General features: G+C 38.3%; 1 protein-coding gene across 1 annotated transcript in view; it reads right to left on the bottom strand.

Moving 5' to 3' along the window:
* Window positions 1–16,265: 16,265 nt before the first annotated feature.
* The window catches only part of PDHX (pyruvate dehydrogenase complex component X), a 41,303-nt gene continuing 37,666 nt past the window's right edge, over window positions 16,266–19,902 (bottom strand). Inside the window, exon 12 of the mRNA XM_057384171.1 lies at window positions 16,266–16,302. Within this exon, the coding sequence (XP_057240154.1) occupies window positions 16,281–16,302 (22 nt within the window). The 3' untranslated portion in view covers window positions 16,266–16,280. The remainder of the gene's footprint in view (window positions 16,303–19,902) is intronic.

Below are 19,902 nucleotides of genomic sequence, written 5' to 3'. Positions count from 1 at the left end.
CAAGGATGAATCYTGGGAAATGTTTACTGAGAAGTATGTTTATATGGAAGAAATAAGTAGTTCCTGCATTGTAGGTTAAGGGAACTGGAGAGAGGAATCAGAGACTACCTGTTCAAGTTTAGACTGCAAGTTTAGTAAGATTTTCCAAACTCAGCTAAAGCAATTTCCTCTTCAAACAGTCACCTAGGCACAAAAGTAATTTTACATCTTATTCTGATCTCTATCTTAAAAGTCTCATGAGTACTATGGACTATTTCTAATGAAGGGCTCCTCCAGAGCCTTCCTGCTCTCATTTTCAGATTCCATACAGACAAAGCACCTCAGTCTGTTTGCTCTTGTGTTCCTTGGTGTAAGATATCATCTCTTGGTTCTGGTTATGTGCAGAGAGCAATATCCCCTTTTCCATTTAGTCTTTCTAAGCCAAAGAAGGCAAATTTCTCCTGAGTGTCTCCATTCCATTAAGCATCTGTCGTGCCCTTAATTGCACCTCTTCCATTTCATCAGTTGTTCAAATACCTACCATCATTAGCAAATGCCCAGGACTTTTGTCTCTTCCCAGTTTCCCTGTTTTCTCARGGTTGTGCATTTYGTCAGCAAATGATAGTTGTCCATTYTCTCACCTAAATTCATGTCCTTTTTAAGGTGCCCTAATTGCCCACTACCCTTATGGTAGTGCCAGCTCAGAATGGTTTTGTGATTAATCTCCCCATTAAATGCTTTTATCTACTGTACTCTTGAATTTTATCTCATTTCTATTGCTCCAGTACCCAATGTAATCAAGCTTTCCTGTGTGATTCTGATGACAATAGATYACAACCTTTGTCACCATCAGTCCAAGTCTTCACTCCCAAGGGGCTTCTTTTCTCTTTTCTCCCTTATCAGCTGTTTCTCCACTTTAAATTTTACACTCACTCCCTTCTTCATAGATAGCTTCTAATGTGGTCCTATACCTATACCACATTTGTTTAAGTCAAACAAATCATATTCTCTCCACTGCCAAATAATTCCCTGATTTTCTAAAGAAATAGATAAAAGATTTATGTGGCCCAACCTTCTGTTTGTAAAATCATTGTTTGAATGCTTCTTTCTATCAATCTTTGAATAATTTTGTCCTTCAAATTTGCTCTTAAATGCTTTCTTTTATTCCAGGTTAAACTAATGCACCCACAGATACACAGATATCTCCCTTCCTCTGTAAATGCTGATAAAACATATGTGTGTCTTTGATGCTAACCTGACCTTTGGATAAGAAAACAATGCAACTCAGCTTCACAATTGTTTGTATTATGTGAAAGATTGGACACTGATTTAGGGTTTGAATCATAGTGGAGAAATAGCTTTACTCCTGACCACATCCTCACTGCACTGAACATTTTTCACACAAACTTTTCAGTTTGTACGGCTAAAAGATCTCTTGAAATCTACTTTGTTCTTAACAAGGTCTGTCTCAAGTGGCTTTCTCTTGATACTTTATGTCCAAGACATGGGCTATTTTTGGCAAGCAGACCATTTTCCATGCTTTCCCAGCTCTCTACTCATGGCCATCTCTCTCTGGAGGTACCTATTATCAAGTTTGGTACAGAGTGCCTTAAGTCAGTTTTTCCTTGCATGAGATACGAATTCTTGATGGTTCCACAACATTCTAATTAAGCAAGTGTCAGGACTGTCTACATGCAAGAATCTCAGCTTTCCTACTAAAATAACTTGACTAACCAATCCCATCCATCATACAAGAAAATTACTTGGTTTTCTCTTTCAAAACTGATGGCCTTATTCAAAGACCTTCTTTAATCTTCCCCTTAATTTATAGCAGAGCAAGCTGACRTAATTCAAGTTACAAGTAATTTCTGTGACCAACTCCTCTATATTATATTTCTAGTATATTTTATTGTGCACCCAAACCAAGTWGAATAACATCACCATTAGAAATCAGAAAACAACTATACAGACTTCAGTATTGTCCTACAATAACTTATTTTATCATTTAAAAATAGATTTACTTTTGATTCAAACCTATTCCACTAAAGGCACACTACTTCTTTTTTGTTCCTTTAAGTCTGATAGTATTCTGAGCGTGTTGCATTCTCCATCTGCCTTAACAATGTGCAGATAATGGGGTTTGCATATGGCACCGTCTCAGTGCCAACAACTGGTACCAACATGATTCTCATTCCACGGCGTTCCCCTCGTCCTCCACTCGTCTATTTTCATTTCCCCCACCAGCCCAACTTCCTCCCTCATGTTACTAGGCTGCAGTGTTGGTRTATAAATATTTGGTTTCTCACTGACTACACCCAGTCTCTGAGATGACACGTCGTTTCTTCAGTACCTATACTGTTCCRTTTTCATCTGCATATTCCGTTTGCTGGCTTTCTGTCCACGGATCATATTCCTTTGCATTCTGTTCTATACTTATTTACTTGATTTAGGCTCTTACTGAGCCTCAAGATTGTACAAGTCTCTCCCCACATTCTTTCTTTTTCCTCATTTAAAACTTATTTCTCATGATCCTTGCAGAGATTTCTCCTGGTAATTGGATCAAAGATCATTTCAAGTAGGTTACCCGTTAGATTTTTATATTTTTCTTTTTACATGACCCATGATAGAACAGTTTATGATCAGTAATATAACAGGCAGAAGTGCAACATATCAGCTCTCCATGGGTGTTGAGGTTACTGGCAGAAAAACACTGCAATGGCAGGAAGTCTCTAAGGTTCAGATATGACCATAYAATATCCAGTTCCGATGTTCAGGCTGGTTCCTGAACTGTAATTTTTAGACATGTGCCCAGTCTCTTTTTTTTAAGCCTACTTTAAAGCATTTTGCAATCTCACAGTTATACTTCCTCCAAAATTTTCAGGTCATTAATTTTTGTAGTACTTCCTTTACATCACAGTAAATTCTTCTCCTTCTTTGGCATTAATAYGCTTCAGCTTTTGCAGACTCTTATCACTATTCCCTCTGAGCTGTCACTTCACTTTTTCCTTCCAAGTCCAGACCATAATAATTTTGCTGCAATGCCTTACTCTAGAATTTTTGCAGCTTATGTGAGCCTTACCAAACATGCATTATCTAAAATAATGCTGGATTTTTTTTCCACTGCCATATCTGTGATTTCCAACCTCATTACTGAACGAAGCCATAGAATTGTAATGCCCTTCATGCTGACAACTGACTCAAGCATTGCTTGATTATTTCTCCCAGTTTTACCCATGCTTTGTTTTTCACAGGGCAGTGGACCTTCTGGGGATGAAAAAAAGATCTTTTTCTATGATGTCTGTGTGTTGTATATCATAAAATGATACCTTGATAGGGGGAATCACAAGCATTAACCAGAAAATAACATACCATGCCCACAGCACAATATCTTGTGTGAATGTAGAGCATCAGATATTGGGGGCTTTTGTCATTGAGTTTGTTTCTTTCAACTCCTTGACATGGAAAAAGTTTGCAAAGGTGGTTTGGTACCTACACAGTAAAAAGAATCTTTAACAGTTTGTTACTGTGCAATTGCCCAAGGTTTCTAAATCTGCACTTCAAATCTCAAAGCTTGTTTTTATCATGAAGTTCTAAATAATTATAATAATGAAGGCTCATAAACAAATATTAGGTATCTTCATGAAAAGTCAACACTTGTGTGAGAAAATTGCCTTTAGCAATGTTTGACAAAGACCATTTGGCTCAGAAAAAGAGAGGCCTATGGACCTGCATTAACCTCCAACTGCAGTGCTGATTTACTTCTTCAGACTTTGAAAGTATGAAATTCAGTTTACTCCTACACATTCTTAAACAAGATTTCCTGCATCGTTCAGATTTGGCAGAACTAAACAGTCTCAAATCAAGCTAATTGTTTCTTTTAATCATATAACCTCCTGGAGGTGCTAAGATTTGCTTGTCTCAGAGGCCTTTGTGAAGACAAACTGCTTTTGAAGCATTCAGGCACTATAGAAAAGCACAAATCATCTCGAAACACATCTTGGCCATCATGCAGAGCCCTAAACACCAAATACAGAATAATGTCATAAGCAAAATACTGAAAAGATGTTTATTGAGTGAGCAGCACTGTGTATGCCATGCAGTAAGCTTGTCTGGGGTCCAGTTGTAATCAGATGTATAAAGAAGCTAAAAAGTGAAAGCACAGATAAACCTATTTCTGCTATTTCTTATTGCTTGAATGTTTGACTTTGGGACTGCCTTACTGTTCTCTTCAAACTTCATGTGTAAATAAATATAATCTTATTTCCTTTTCTATTTAATTTCAAATGGTTTCTTGGGACATTTGGTGGGGCACCTTGGGATGTCTAYAGCCAGGTTAAAGACAGTGACAGTGAGGAAACCACAAATAAGCAACAGGGAAGAGAGCAAAGAGTTTTAAGCTATTGAGATGAGCATATTCACATATGACTAGTAMGAAGATATTAATTTAAAATACCCCAAAATCCCCTATTTTCCATGGAATATCTGGATTATTTAGCAAACTCACATTTAAGCAGCAGAACCTATCCCAGTCAAACTAGCTGCATCCTCTAAGAATCTCTACTAGCAAGATGGAATTGAGTGGACAGCCCTTGTACACACTGSAGCATCTCTCACCAACAAATTTCTTATCTCCTCCACCCAGAATAAAGAACAGCCTTCTTCTAAGGGGCTAAAACTGCTCTGCCTGCACGCAACCATCTCCAAGTAAGCCTWGAAAATTCTGCTGTGATTTTCTCCTCCAAGCATCAATTTCATTCTGAGGCACCCCTGCARGGCAGAGCACCAGAGGCCCTTTCAAATGAAAATGCCACTTTAATATCTCAGCTACAGTATTTTTAGACTGGGTTCTTAAAAAAAAAAAAATAAATCCAGCGAACATATTCCTCCTATACTGCTCAGTAAGGGGGAAATTCTTCGCAAAGAAATAAAGCCATGCCTGAAAACTCCTGGAGCTCACTGTGGAAGATTTTCCACTCGTGCTCCTCAGTGGACATTTCCCAGTTCCAGCCTTCCATATCAACTGGGGAATGTCCTGATACAATTAGCAGGAAATTTAAWCTTAGGGAGTCACAAGCAGATGGGAACAGCAGATCACATGTGCCAAAAGGGAAACAGAGAGAGAAACTGAGGCAGGCTCTGTGGACTATTAACAACAATTTTATCTGAGTGCACATCAGCTGATAGTTAAAACAGKAGATTGTAACCAAATTCTCTTGAACTGACAATGGGAAATTACATCAAACTGGAAAAATCTTAGGTTCTGCAGGTGTTAAAAATGTTTTTAGCATCCAGTAAAGGCAGATAAATCAAGYTACATACCGGAAACAACCACCCAAAACCTGAACTAGTAAAGATTCCTATGATTCACAYTTACATGGACTTTCAAACAAAATCCTGAAGGGGATATAAAAATTGGAAGTTTTAAATGAATTAAGGAATTAARTTAGAGGACCATGTAATGTAGTATCTTAAGTGAGCAAAATGTGGCTGTCTAAGAGGGAAGAGAAGGCCTGGCAACATATATTCTTTCAAGTGCAAGGAATCAAGTATTCCAGCTCTTTATCAGAGCTACCTATAGAGCTCAATACTACTGATCTAATGTCATTTCTACATTACTGTTCAAGTGAGCAGGATTTCTTTTCCTAGTTAAAAATCCCTTTGCATTTCATGCTGCCAATCCAGCATTATTCAGCAGAAATTTAATTAACATGGTAGCTTCTAATAGTGAAATTCATTTTCCTCTTAGGTTTACTTTCCATTCTAGCAATATTTAATTAAAAAAAAAAAAAATCCTGATCACAGCATTCCAAGCATCACCAGTTTTGTCTCTTTAAGAGACAAGAATTTTATTTTAGTGCCCTTCTTATTTTATGACTCATGGGATTTTGCTGTTACCTTTTGACTGACATGAAGCAAACWAAGTTAGGATTCTGTTTGGCATTCATATCAATTCCACTGTATAATTTACATCTCAGCTTTAAAACTACCACATAAAATACAAACCACATCAATTTAATTTTCTCCATCCACCAGTTTTACACAGKGATGTCTAGTCAATGTTTATTCAATGGGTATTTATAATGGACAACAATTGCTATCTATCTGGCAGTTCATCATCAAATGACTCTAACTGCAGGCTACAGTTAAAGACAAATTTGTCACTGCAATGCAGCAACTGATTGAAGGCATATTGTTTTGACAATTGTTTATTTCAGATTAATATATGYTAGAATTTAAGGAGAAGGAAGATGGTGACTTGGAATCTGATCAGAATTCTGGGTCCTGCTCTTAAATGCAAAGAAATGTTCATTGCATCGTTACAACAAGTTAATCATCAGCATTCTGTGTGCAGCTCATTTAATCTTGGCTAAAGCCAGATACACAGACAGATGGGCAAAAAATATGGAGAACTCCTCTCAGAGTCCAGTGCAGGATGCAGAGAATGAAATGAGGTCTAATGTTAGTCATCTGCACCCCAAAACTTCACTGTCCATTATTCAACAGCTCCTTACTCATGGGTAGTGATTGCTACACTTCCATGGAATAAACCTCCTTTTCCCAGTCACACCCTGAGCTGTTTTCTCACCCAGGAAATAAACCACAAGCAGGTTGCTTTGCTGCTTTTTCTGGTTTCAACAGTACCTAATTTTGTAATGCATTATATAATTATTGCTTCTTTCTGGCCTGTTCCCGTAATGATTTTAAAAAGAAAAATTCCAAAACAAGTTTATGATGCGGTGAGTGGGGGGAAAAAAAGAGAAAGTATGTAGGAAACAAGTGATTATTTTCTCAAGCATTAAAGATAACTGGTCCTTTTTTCCATAGCAAAATATTTTGAAATAAAGTTTGCTTTGAGGAAACACAAAACCAGCCCCCAGACACAAGCATAGACATTTTTGTACCTGCACTCCCTATGCTACTTTTTTCCAGGAGCTTTCTGTGTCCTCTTGTTGATTTGCTTGGGTTTTGGCCTGCATCAGCAGAATTATAGCATGTGGTACCCTCCCCATAACAAAASCCAGAGCAATTTAACTCATGCTTTGCTTTCTGTTGCTCTGTGTTCAATTACCAGCCAGCTGTGATCAATCAATGCCTAGAAAAATAAAATCTTACATGATTTGCAAGCAAACTTCYGTAGAGATATTAGGCATACTACATTTTAAAGCAAACATGAATAAATGCAGAAAACAAAATGCAAACGTGTCTTTCATATAAAGTTGGAATACAAGGGAGACAAGATGTGAGAGAGTTTGAATTCAGTGAATTCATCTTCAAGAGCTCCTGGTTGCCAAAACAGCACCTATGTGTTAATTAGGACTTCTCTGTTGCTATTTTTAATCTTGACATACCTGCAGTTAAATGCCAGGCAGACACCATATAACTGTGAGCAGCTGCAACTTCTGTTCCAGGCTTCACAGGCGTTTGGTTCATCTAATTTTGCATAAAAGCAAACAGTAAAGAGTGTTACAAAAATATATAAAGGTCCTACAATTAAGCAAGAGTTTTAAAGAATCATTTCAGTATACTAAGTTTATGAGTACTTTGAGATCAACCCAAAGTGCTCCCAAAACAGCAAGAGCTGCCTTTGCAAGCAGGAAAGTAAAACTAGAGGCAACCCAGCAAGCTGGGGCATGTTATTTCTCAGGAGCTGCTTATGGTGATCCTGTAAGAGCAGTGTTAATAGCTGAGCAGTTTTTAATGCAGCTGCCTCTGCCTGCWGTGGTGCTGAGCTCCARCTCCACACTCAGTCAGGGAATRTCCMCAGTGCCCATCCCAGCACCCCCAGWCAGMAGAGCTCTGCACGCTCCACGCTCGCATTGCGCACTTTTCCAGAGACCCAGGAGACATTTTTTAAGCAGGTTAAATGAAGGGAGTCAGCGTTTCTGAGTTAGCAAAYGCCAAGGCTGGGGAATTCCCTGCTGTTCCCTTTCCATACTGTAACTCTCACCAGCTTGAGACAGTCACGAGCCATTCCACRAGTACTTAGGCTGAGGTTGGCCTGAAACTGAGAATTACAGCAAGCACTGCCTCAATTCCTCTTGAGCACACCATTTTTTTTTTTTTGTTGCAGAATAGTTATGGCAGTGAAACAATAAAACAACAACAGTATTTAAAAATCAGTGTCTATGTTCTCCTTGCAGCCATTTTAAGAAAATACTTCTTTTTAAAAAAATAAACTTAGCCTTGCCTCATTCTGATTTTTATATTTTCAAGTGACAAGGGTACGTAATTGTCCATTTATACAGAAATCATATGGACAGCATACAGGCAGGACTTTTTCCAATTTACCCAGTAGGATTTGTTTATCTGTTTGTTTGTTCTGATTTATATCAAAKGACTACTGCAGGCTTAATGTTTCATAAACAAGAAAATCTGCCTCTTCTGTTAATACACACATCAATGTGCTCTCACATAGCTTTCTATTATAAACTTTTCCAATAGAATAATGCATATACAGAAGTAGATATAATCCTGATTTCTTTTAGCACTTTAGYTAAAAAACTTTAGTTAAGAAGTTTCCAGAAATTCAGAGAAAATCTCTTGGATTATATAACTATAACAAAAATAATTTTGAAATAGACAACAGGACAATACACAACCTCATCTTTTTATCATATAAACATTTGAAGTTCTTTAAAGCTTATTACCATTACTTATCTATTGTGGTACAAAGTTGCTTTTTCATAAAGTGTAGTTTGTATAACACAAAGAAGTATTTGGACTTCTTTGGTCCAAATTTGGTTATGGAATTATTCTGCACCAATTTCAGAATTATTTTTGCAAGCACAAACAACCTGGAAAAGTCCTCTGAGAAAAAGTAGTTGTCTCATCCTCAGTGAACATTCTTCAATTTACTAAAAAAAAATTTACTGGTTTACTAAATTGCTCTCCRTCCTAGTTAGTACCTGCATGAATAATACCAGCATGTCATGCAAACCACGTATTTACTCAGAGTATTTTCTGCCAGTAGACAGACAGACCCCACTAACAGTCATTCAGCCTCACATTCTCCAAGTTTACTCAGAAGATAACCAGACACATTTGGAAAAGACAAGACAGTTAACTGACTCAGTGAAAATTATCAGATTTCCAAAAATTGTCTCCCTGATGTAATAGAAATGCCTTTAAAAGAACAAATGAGTCATGTTGCTATAGCAGGACAAGGTTTGCGTGGATCGTAGCTACGTAGTGTAATCATGGAAAACTTTGTGGCAGGGGGATAATCATCCTCGTGCAACTCCTGCACGCAGGATTTGCTGTTATCTCAGTCAGCTCCTCACAATCCAAGGCTTCCCTTGGCTTCCCTGGCTGTGAACCTCACTCAGTATTTGACAAATTCCTTCACCGACATACACGTCATCTTTGGCCAGGATTATTCCACCCAGAAAGGCAGATAGCAAAGCCACAATGTGCTGCAATTCCTTTGGCACTTGCAAATGYTTACTTCTCTGGTGCTGCACTTAATAAATAAACACCTGTAGAAAGTGGTGTCAATCATTTAGAAGACAACACTTTCACCTTCTCCCATTGAGTATTATGACTGAAAGAAAGAAGATAAGATATTTACACCTTTCTTTTGCAGGAGACATCACTTCCCACTGAAAAAACAGGATGCAAGCGGGAGGGTTATCTCTATTTTCACTGAGACCTGCAAAGGCAGAGCACCAATTCACCAAACCCAAGAAATTCAGCAAACCCAAGAAATGCATGCTACAAAGAACCAGACCAAACTCATRCAAACCAGGAAGGATTCAGGGAGCTCTAGCTCAAGGCTGTGACTGCCAGCAATCCAGTCTCAGTTTTTTTATTCCATTTAGACTATGGCTTGTGACACTTAAATGGTTTTGGTTCCTGCTACTGAATATGTTCAAAAGGTACAATTACAAAATTCACCAGGATCACAGGAGTTAAAAGGGTGATTAGATTTCCTAACATTGATGGGAAATATTGATTACTGTTCACCCAAAACAGAACAAGAAGAGAATATTTAGAGGCAGAAATAACAAATAAGGCATAGGATTAGTCCTGAGCAAGTCTAAGTGTCAGATTTTCTTTCAGAGGAATGCATGCTAAAAACTAAACCCTGCTGAGCCAGAATCCTGACTGAAAGGGCAAATGGGCCTCTGAACTCCAGAAGGGGATTTCTAACCAGGAATTTCAGGTTTTCATATACCTCRAGGAATGACTAAGGTAGAATTCCAAGCCCAGAAAAAAAATACCAGATTTAAGAATTACTTCTCTACTGGCCTGTGTCATTCTGCCTCAAACAACCAGACTGACTTCTAGCACAATTGTCCATGTATTACAAGATGCTTTATGTCCATATGTTCCTTTTTTATCTGAGACTTCTGTCCTTAACTTCCAAGATTTTCAGTAATTTTGACAGACCAAAAGACTAAGGAAGATAATTAGGAATTAGGAAGATAATTGTTAGTGCTGGGACAGYTGTGTGCAAAATAAATGTGGGAAAATCTGTCATAAAAGCATGCACCAAAGTCTCTGTTCTGAAAGAAACAGTGATGGATTGCCTTGTTTGGAAGCACATAGTCTCTCAAAATCTGTRAAGCAGAGTGTTCAAAGTTGAGATGTCTCATTTGCCTCTTCATAATATTCAGATTCTGGATGGCAAGAAAAAAATCACTTCTGCATTCAGAATTCACCAGGTAAGATAGCTACAATCATCATAAAAATGTGACAAAACCGTGTATTCTTCCTTCCTGTGCAGCTAACATTTAATCCACAAGATTYCCCTGGAATGAGAAGCCTCCTTGCATGCCCCTCTGATCACAGTCTGAGGAGCATTACACCCTGTTCTCATGATGAGTGGGTTCTTCCTCTTTATGCCCTTGAGAAGGAAAAAAAATGCATTCCTGAGCTTTGTCAGCTTTCATTCAATACTCTGTTTCCTTCTTCTGTATCCACAATCAGTGGCAATTTCAGGTGGGAAGTCAAATAACTTCACTAGAGCGTGATCTCGTGATCATGACCCGATAGCTCCATCAGGGCAGCAGGAACCACARCACATATACACACAGACAGCAGCAAATGTGGCACTGTCTGAATTAGCAAATGTCCATGTCTGCAAAGGAGGTGAACTCAGGCAGCACATTTCACCCTGAAAAKATGAGTTCTGTTTGTTAAAATGCAGTTAGTCCATCCAGCATGACATGAAGTCAGTGGGACGATGAACTCATCTCTATTTCTGTGCCYGTGTTAATACCGGGCTGCAGTCAGAGTTTCAGTTACTTTCAAAGGAGACATACAAAGCATGAAGAGGAACTATTAACATTCTGCATTTTTTCATCTAGATTTCACTCAGTTTGCCATGCCAGGCTGAGGCCTTTGCTTTCATAAGGAAAATTAAAAATAATATTCCATTAAGTTTCTAGAAATGTGTTTAGATGATCAAAACCAACACCAAAATCGAAGGTGCTAGAAATTACTTTACCAAAGAGATCTCACACAAACTCAGTTGTATAATTTGGTGTCGTCAAGAGATTACCTACTCTGTGTACTGAACAATTTGTAGTGTAGATCACCATGCACAAACACTATGATTTGCTGACCTGTTAAAATCCAACCCTAAATCTAGATGACAATCCAATTAAGTCTTGAACAAAAAAAAGCTGCTGTTCCAAAGAGGTTTTGCYATTTAAACCAGTGATTGTGATAATTCTGCCTTTTCTTATACAATGCCAGAGATTTGCATAGATAAATTATGGAATGAGGTGTCACAACCAAATGGATTTACTCTAAAAAAAGATGTTAATTTAAAGATTCTACAGCATGGGCTGAAATGTGAGCTAAAAACTTGTACAAGGTATGTATTGAAAAGGAGAAAGAAGCTTCTGTGGCAGATGACCCTATCAAACAATATGAAATTGAAAATTCAGTTCCTGAACACAGAGCTTGATTCTYAGAGTTTGTTTCTCACAGTCTGCTGCATTTAGGGAAATATGATATTTTTCACCTTCGGAAGAAACTTACACRAGAAATTCCCTGAAGTGGAAAGAAAGCCACACACCTCCTCAGAACTAATCAGGGGAGTTAGCTATGCAAACAAATTTCATTAGTTATCAGACTCTTTTGGATAATGAAGTCTCATGAGCCAGGGTGTAATCACCGGAAAATTCCCTCCCTCTCCCCACCTCTATGTATAACTTTGAGTAGATTCCTCATGTGTCTTGTTCCTGTTTTACTTTAGCTCATCTGTCATACCYCACTACAGAAAACAGGATGCAGAGGTGAACTGTTATCTCCCAGGCTAAATTGTTGGACCATAAAGAAGGGAGCCCTAGTGAACCTAAACTCTCTGTACCTGATTATTTTTGTACTCAGAAAAGACTCCATAGAGATAATTTAATTTACCTCTGTACTCAAAGATTGGGAGCCACAGGAGAAAGAGGACACAATAGCAGTCTGGATTCCTGCAGGTGTAGTTCACCCACAGGTTTGGATGAGCCCATGGAACCAGCAGGCTTTTAACTGCACCGAGGGTGAGCTGCAACACAGTGGAAGGCTGCTAACCATCCCCTGGCTCAGCAGTGGAAAAACAGGGCTTTGAATGAAAARAGCTTTGCAAACAGGCCCTGTTGTCAGAAAAGAAGGTAGAGGAGAGAGCTTAAAATAACAACCACAGGCTTACATGGTCAGCTAGGTAGGAAAACTCCTGAAGATTCCCTGGGGTTGCTGGGGCCATCGTCAAGGCAGCTGCATCCACAGCAAGCTGAAAAGACTTGTTCATCTTGCATCCACTAATGAGCTCAAGAAAAGGCAAATGCAGGTTTGAGCTTTGTGATTTTGCCATTTTCACATTTTTATTTGAAAATCCGTAATTATAGGTACGTACATCTATGTACATCCAAAGGGTCTGTTCCTGGAGACAAGATACCCACAGCCAAGGTCCAGTGTCTGTCATTCTCTTTTCTTAACAAATGGCTTCCTGCAGTTTGAGGAGCTTCATGAGSAATTTGAATAATTCTGGAGCTATTTCTCCAGGTGAGGACTTTGCTCTAAGTAACATACTCAACAGGATTATTTTCTGTATCTTTTCTCTGTACTGATTTCTTGGTCAACCTGAAGCTGTTCCAAGGCAGTGTACACCTTCAGAAATTCATTTCACTCTGAAAAGGGTGGTTTTCCTTAAGCATTCTTTTCTGCACAGATTTGTAAAGATGATGTCTCTTGATAGAGTCCTCTAAGGTTTTCAGCAGCATTGGATTTATGATTTACCATGACTTCTTTGGAGGTACTGTGTCATCACATCAAATTCACCCAGCAAAATACTTACAGATACTAAAACAGAGCAAAAGAAGGAAACTGCCTCAAGGGAAGAAGGTAAGGAAACAGATATGAGAAAAGAAGATGAGGCAGTCTGGAAAATGGAACAGTGGGTACACAGGGCTTGCTGGAAAGGTTGGCACCAAGTGTGACAGGTGTATTCTAAAAAGCAATCTGCAAACAGAGGCCTTGTGCTAGTTCCATACAAATAAAAGATTAACTGCCAAAGAACCATTCTGTGGCTGCATTCAGCACAAATGTGCCCCTTTCTCTGCCTTTCTACCCATGGCTTCAATGACCCCTGTGTGGAAGAGAGAGTTGATAGCTCTTGCCTTGTTTTGGTTGCAGTTGACAGTCACAGAGTGTGGTTGATCACCCAGCACAGCAAAGCTTCTCTTCTTTCTGGGGTCTATGAAAACTGCAGAGAAGAGCCTGACCTTCACAGGTCATAGGGCACTTGTGCTGTCAGAAACACACTGGCATATTATAACAATTCTGCTGCTGAGACAAAAGAGCAATGRCAGCACTTTTCTTTCTTAGAATCAGACTGCAAATAATGAATCAGTGAGATGCAGTAACTCTGTAGWAAGCATTAGAAATGAGGCATATTATTTATATAGCACAATGGAACTTTTCTCAAGAAGATACAGTGGTGTTTACTCTCTCCCTAATATACTGCTGCCTTTTCTTTAGCTTATTTACTGCCATAGAAATTAATGTTCTAAGGATAACAGTTACTTGGGTGGTTTGGATGGATCTAAATGTCAAGGATGGAAATCCTGACATTCTTAAAGTTTAAGATAGTAAATGTTTTACTYTATTATGAGTTGCAGACACAAAAAAAAAACTGGTGGAAAATTCTGGTCACAACAAGAAGCAAGTTTTTTCCAAATCTAGGGGACACTTGTATTACAGGCTTTGATTCCTGTTTCTTTCTCTCCATTCTAGAATTTGAAAACTGTGTGTCAGTGGTGTATCTCTGTTCATATTTAACTGCAAATGACTCATTTTCCAACCATCCTTCCCTGCATCATTCCAGCTGCTATAAGGTAATACAGCAAGTTACTAGGTGGATTTTTTTTTAAACAGTTTTAGGTATCAGTAATTCTCTTCCCCCTATGTCATTCTGTTTTCTGTCCCTAGTGCAGGCATATTTAGACAGTTTTCCACACCCTTTGGTGCATTMCAGAACACAGAGCTTACTTGACAGTAAATCAAACTGAACCTGCTTGGTAAAATAGGTGCTACAGAATATTTTAACATCATTAAATGGAATTCGAGGGTATGCCTGCTTAAAATTCCAGCAGATTAATGATAAACAATACACTGTTGAAATGCAGYCTGGAAAGTTACAAAGTTTTCCAAAGTTCCAAAAGGAATGAATGATACCCCCACTGGAGGTTAATCATGCTACCTCGGGGWTGACATACAATAACATGTATTTAGCTATTATAGAGAAACTCTTTCCTTCACAAGCACCCACCCTACTGCTAATAATTCTGAAAAGGTCTTCTGTGCAAAATACAAATTATTTTTCCTCCCAGCTAAAGAACAAAAACAGTTTAATAAAAGAATTTGCCACACAAAGTGTTGACGTCTGAATAACAGATTGGACTCTCTGAAATGTCAGAATTGAATAACGTGGCTGAGGAAGGTAAAGGCAGAAAAATTCTTTGAAGCACCCTGTTCTCATGGGGAATACCCAAATGGACAGCAAAATGGAGGTGATGTGCACCTCCATTTTTGATATTCATCTCTAATCTCTGGCATATGTTTCTCTGCTTGGAAATTCCATAACCATCTCAGCATGGTCTTCTTCCAGAACCTTCTATCTCACCTGCTTGCATGTACTCCCCCTCCAGACAATTTATCCTCCTTGGAATATAGTAGGAATGGCATTCTCACCTGTTAAAAAATTCAGACCTAATTACAGACTTAATTAACTATCTTTGAATGACAATAATGTTAATTAACTGTTAATTCTTATTCCAAATAATCAGCTGGAATGACAGTGGGAAAAAATCCATTGTGTGGCATTTTATAGSAATTCATTTGCCTTGGTGTTTAAGATCAAAGGCATTGGTTTGTTGATGCTCTTGGTTTAAGACAACAAAGCTGGTGTGCTGTARTCAGCACCAACACCTACATGCATCTCTTGCTTTCTTCCCCTGCTGTTTCCCTGCCTCAGTGTCAGCCTATTATTCACTGAAGAAATTCTTTATTGTGTACATGTGAAATATTTAGGAGATGCCTACCTAATTATTCYTAGGTTTTGGAAAGTAATGTTTGCTGCAAAGTAGGATTTTTGTCCTTTTTTATGTCTAGGTTGAAGGCTTTATCATTTGATAAAATCAAAGCATGCATACAGAAAAAGTAACTATATTTCGTATTAATTTACTATGTAATGTACTTATACTGAGGAGAACTATTTATTTTAACTTTTWTTTCTACTCTAAATACCAATAAAGAAGGCAATTTTCCTCTCAGCTGGATGTGCTCAATATTAAAASAGAGCACACTTCTAATTTGTTGTTTGCACACATCTTACACAGTTTTAGTAGCAGTTACATGTTTCTCAGTTCCTGATTTTTAAAAAATTTCTGAATTTTCTTTCATATGCATCAGTAAATCATCTGGTAAGCACCTGGTGAGCAAGCAGTCCTTGGAAATCTGGGGTGATACTACGTTTGAAGTTTGGAGTTTCCTGGGCACCTAAAATTAAAACTCAACAGTCATCTGTATACATTTAGTTTTGTGCCAGGACTTACTAGACAGAACTTTCCATCTCTTTGAGTCATGATCCAAATCTCCAAGTTAYAGATAACAGTAGCTGATCTGAAGATTGGGTCAGATTTAATCAAAAGTRAAGATGAAAGTATCCCTGGTTTCTATTTCACTGAAATTCACTTCACTGCTATAAATGGTGTAAAACCCACCAGAACGATACTAAAATCAAGCTGTCCTCCAGCAAGTCCTTTGTTTTCCAGTTGAGAGCAGCATTCAAAATGACTTCTTACCTTCTACAGTGAAAGTACAAAGGTCCTGTCAAAAAAAAAAAAAACATTCAATTTAAAAAGAAAAAATCATTCAAGTTTATTCTCTAGGGAAACAGTAAATAGCAAGTCCAAACCTAACAGTGTTTTCTCTCTGCTCTTGGTGATGTAACTCAGCAATGAGTTTGTTGTTTACATGCAAACCTCTGTGTTATTTTACACATCTTTGGATATCCCACTTAGTCTACAGCTGCCATTGCTGAAAAGCAACTATTATCCCCTGTTCCTTTAGTTTTTGCTTTGTTTTTGGTTTGTTTTTTTTTTTTTTAAAGCAGATGTAAAGGGCCACTACAATCCAAACATGACTTGACAGATTAAATAAAAATTAGAACAGTAAAAGAAAATCATCATACATGCTAGCTTTAACAATGTATTTTATGTATCAGTCAGTGAACAGTCTGYAACAAAGTGATTTGGCAACAGTCAGAGTTACCCTGCTCTAAAATGTAAAACACATTATGCTATTAATGAGCCCTGCTTTAGTGAATCTAAAAGAATTAAACCAGTTTATGAATAGCCAAAGGAATTCTTTTGAAGGAGTGGCAAATCCTGCTGGATTACATGAACAGTTTACAAAGGAGGAAATAAAGTAATTTTAATATTTCCCCTTGCTTCACAGGCTTTCAGTACTTAGCTCAAAACAGACCTTTCAAAGTGTTTTCTGGCTAGGCAAATGAACACAACATCACACACATAGATACAGAAAATAGCAATTCTTACTCAAAGCCACCTCTTTGCTCCTTTTGCAGAACTGTGAAGATAAATAACAACCAGTTTCTGTCACGGTACTGGTGAGCACAGGAGAGAGCTTTGGGGAGAAACAGCACTAGCAAGGATTATCCAAAGCCAGCGAGAAGTGGACCTAATGACTGAGAAAGGACAGCAACCTGGGTTTACAGAAAAGGAGACAGCAGGGCTGTGGGGGTTTTGCCATAAGGATAAGATACACAAACTGGCTGAGATGTCAAAACTTAGATCTAACAAAAATGAACCAAGTGCCTCCAGATCATCTCAATCACAATCACAATGAGCTCAACACCAGGAATACCGAGACTTCACATTTATGATGGTGGAGAAATTATTATTATTTAAGATACAGTACAGGGACAATGTTGAAACCAACACAAGGAAAGCATAAATCTAATTCTCTGGTAAAATATCTCTCACCTTTAATTTCTGGGATCTTTAAAATGTCCCCAACTAGCTGAGCTAGATCACAGAATCATTTAGTGGGAAAAGATCCTCAAGATCATCCAGTCCAACTGTAAACCTACCACTTCCAAGTTCAGCACTAAACCATGTCCCTAAGTGCCACATCCACGTGTCTTTYAAYACCCCCAGGGATGGTGAGTCAGTCATTTCCCTGGGCAGCCTGTTCCAGTGGTTGACAGCATGGATGCAAGTCCAGTCACCATCTCCAGGCCCAGCCTCCAGTCAGATTTTACCATCCAAGCCAGGAGCAGCCAGCTTCTCCAGGATATGGAGAGAAACTGTCAAAGCTTTTACTACAGTCAAWGGAGAACAACATCCACAGCCTTTCCTGCATCTACTAAGCAGGTCACCTTGTCACAGCAGGTCAGGTTGGTGAAGCAGGACCTGGYTGGAAGCAGCACCTGCCTTTTCCAAACCCWTGCTGGCTGAWCCCCTGGTTGTCCTGTGATCACACTCAGGATGATCAGCTCCATGACTTTCCCTGGCACTGAGGTCAGGCTGACAGGCYTGGAGCTCTCTGGATCCTCCTTYSRAYCCTTTCTGGAGATGGGTGACACTTTGCTGAATTCCAGCCCRCTGGGACCTCCCTGTGCAGCCAGAACTGCTGGTAAATGTTTGAAAGATGCTCCAGCTTTCTGCTCTCTGGTCAATTGTTTTCCGTGTCTTCCCAAAATCTGATTACCTGARAGAGATAAGGCAGTGCCAGAGGATGTGGGACACATGAACACAAAGGGCTTCCTCACACATCTTTCAATGACCACTGGAAGCCAAAGGCAGCWTTTTAAGATGTAGATGGAGCTACTATCCYAATCTTTTCAGTCTCTTGGCACCTYGGTGGACAGTCCCAGTACTATTTTTATACCAGAACTCTATATTCTATTTACATATGAGCAAGAAAACAGTCACTAAAAGAAGGATAGACAGAAACCCATAAAAATTTTACGTCTTTCTGAGAAAGCTGACTCTCTCCCAAGTCCAAATATGCTTCCATTGTAAAAAGGTCTGTTTGTGTAAGGATTTTAGAGATAACACAAGTTGTTAGGAATTCATAACACAAGTTGTTAGGTGAGGTGAGTCAAGGTTTTCTGGGATTGTCATAAAAACTGATTACRCATTGCCAGATAAGAAATTCCTCAAATTATTTAAGCAGCTGCCACATAAATGACCTCTTACTTTAAAAGTGGTGGTCAGTACTAAAATAATCTTTATGAATACTTTATTATTTATAAATAATATAAATAATACTTTACATCTCAAATAAAACTTGTACAATTGAACATCTTTGGAGTGTTCACAGGAATTCTAACGCAAATATTTTTATGTATAGGTATATATGATGTAAAAACATTGGTGTATTTGTAAATGTTTTGGTAAACCAGGCCACTAATTCTTTCACAACATTGAAACTAATTTTAATTGAAAATAATGAGCAAAAAGAAAATTATATATTGTTCTCATGTGGTTGAAAGGCTGCAAGGCCAGCTTTACATTTCCTGCTATTGGTGATAGGAGCACCTATTCCAGAAAACTTACCTTGCACTTGCATACTTCCAGCAAAGAAAACTGCAATCTATGGTTGTTTAATCTGCTCTTCATTTACAAAACTCCAGTCAAACATTCTAAATCATCACAAGAATTATGGCAAACCACATGGAAACATTTATTTTTAACACCACAAAAACTTCASAAAAAACCCTAAAACTTCCAGAGTCAAAGGAACGTATTGTAGAGCTTTTCATGAGAACTTGTGATTGCTATGGAGAAGAAACTGTCGCTTAAAACAAAGCCACATTTTTCTGTATTTCATTAATTTTCCATTGAACTGGAAAAACCCCAAAACAAACACTTCCCATCCTCCCAGTCTTTAGGTATGCAAGGATCCAGAATTATTTTACCACTGAGTTCTCCATAGAGTTATAACTCTCCATAGAGTTAATACTGATTTCCTGTCCTAATATCACTTTCTTCCACTAAGCAGGCAAACTGTTGTCTCAATGGAGCATTATAGCCATTCAGGAGGGGGGGTTGATTGGTCAGTTGGTTTTTTGTTTGTTTTGTTTTTTGTTGTTTTAGAGATGGTGTTTCCTATGTTATTGATGCCTCAATTATGAAAAGTAAATTGTCAATTACCATTCATGACTAGATTGATTTAAATGGTATGCACTGACACTCACTACTGAGCTGGAAGACAATTACTAGTTGAAATGGCTTAAAAATTAAACTGGCCTCAGGTTTAGATAAGCACTGAGAAAAATAATGGCTTAGCCTATGCCTAAATCAGTCCCAACACCATTTGTTTTCCAGAATATCCCTTTTTGGATGGTTAGATTTATTGATTTATCAGCAAGTTAAGTCAAGTACTCTGCAACAATTGCAG

The sequence above is a fragment of the Malurus melanocephalus genome, unplaced genomic scaffold, assembly GCF_030028575.1.
Source record: "Malurus melanocephalus ecotype Western Australia unplaced genomic scaffold, MMel_1.1 scaffold_690, whole genome shotgun sequence".
NCBI lineage: Eukaryota > Metazoa > Chordata > Aves > Passeriformes > Maluridae > Malurus > Malurus melanocephalus.
Note: the sequence above shows the minus strand (reverse complement) of the source record. Positions and strands in the feature narration are given on the sequence as shown.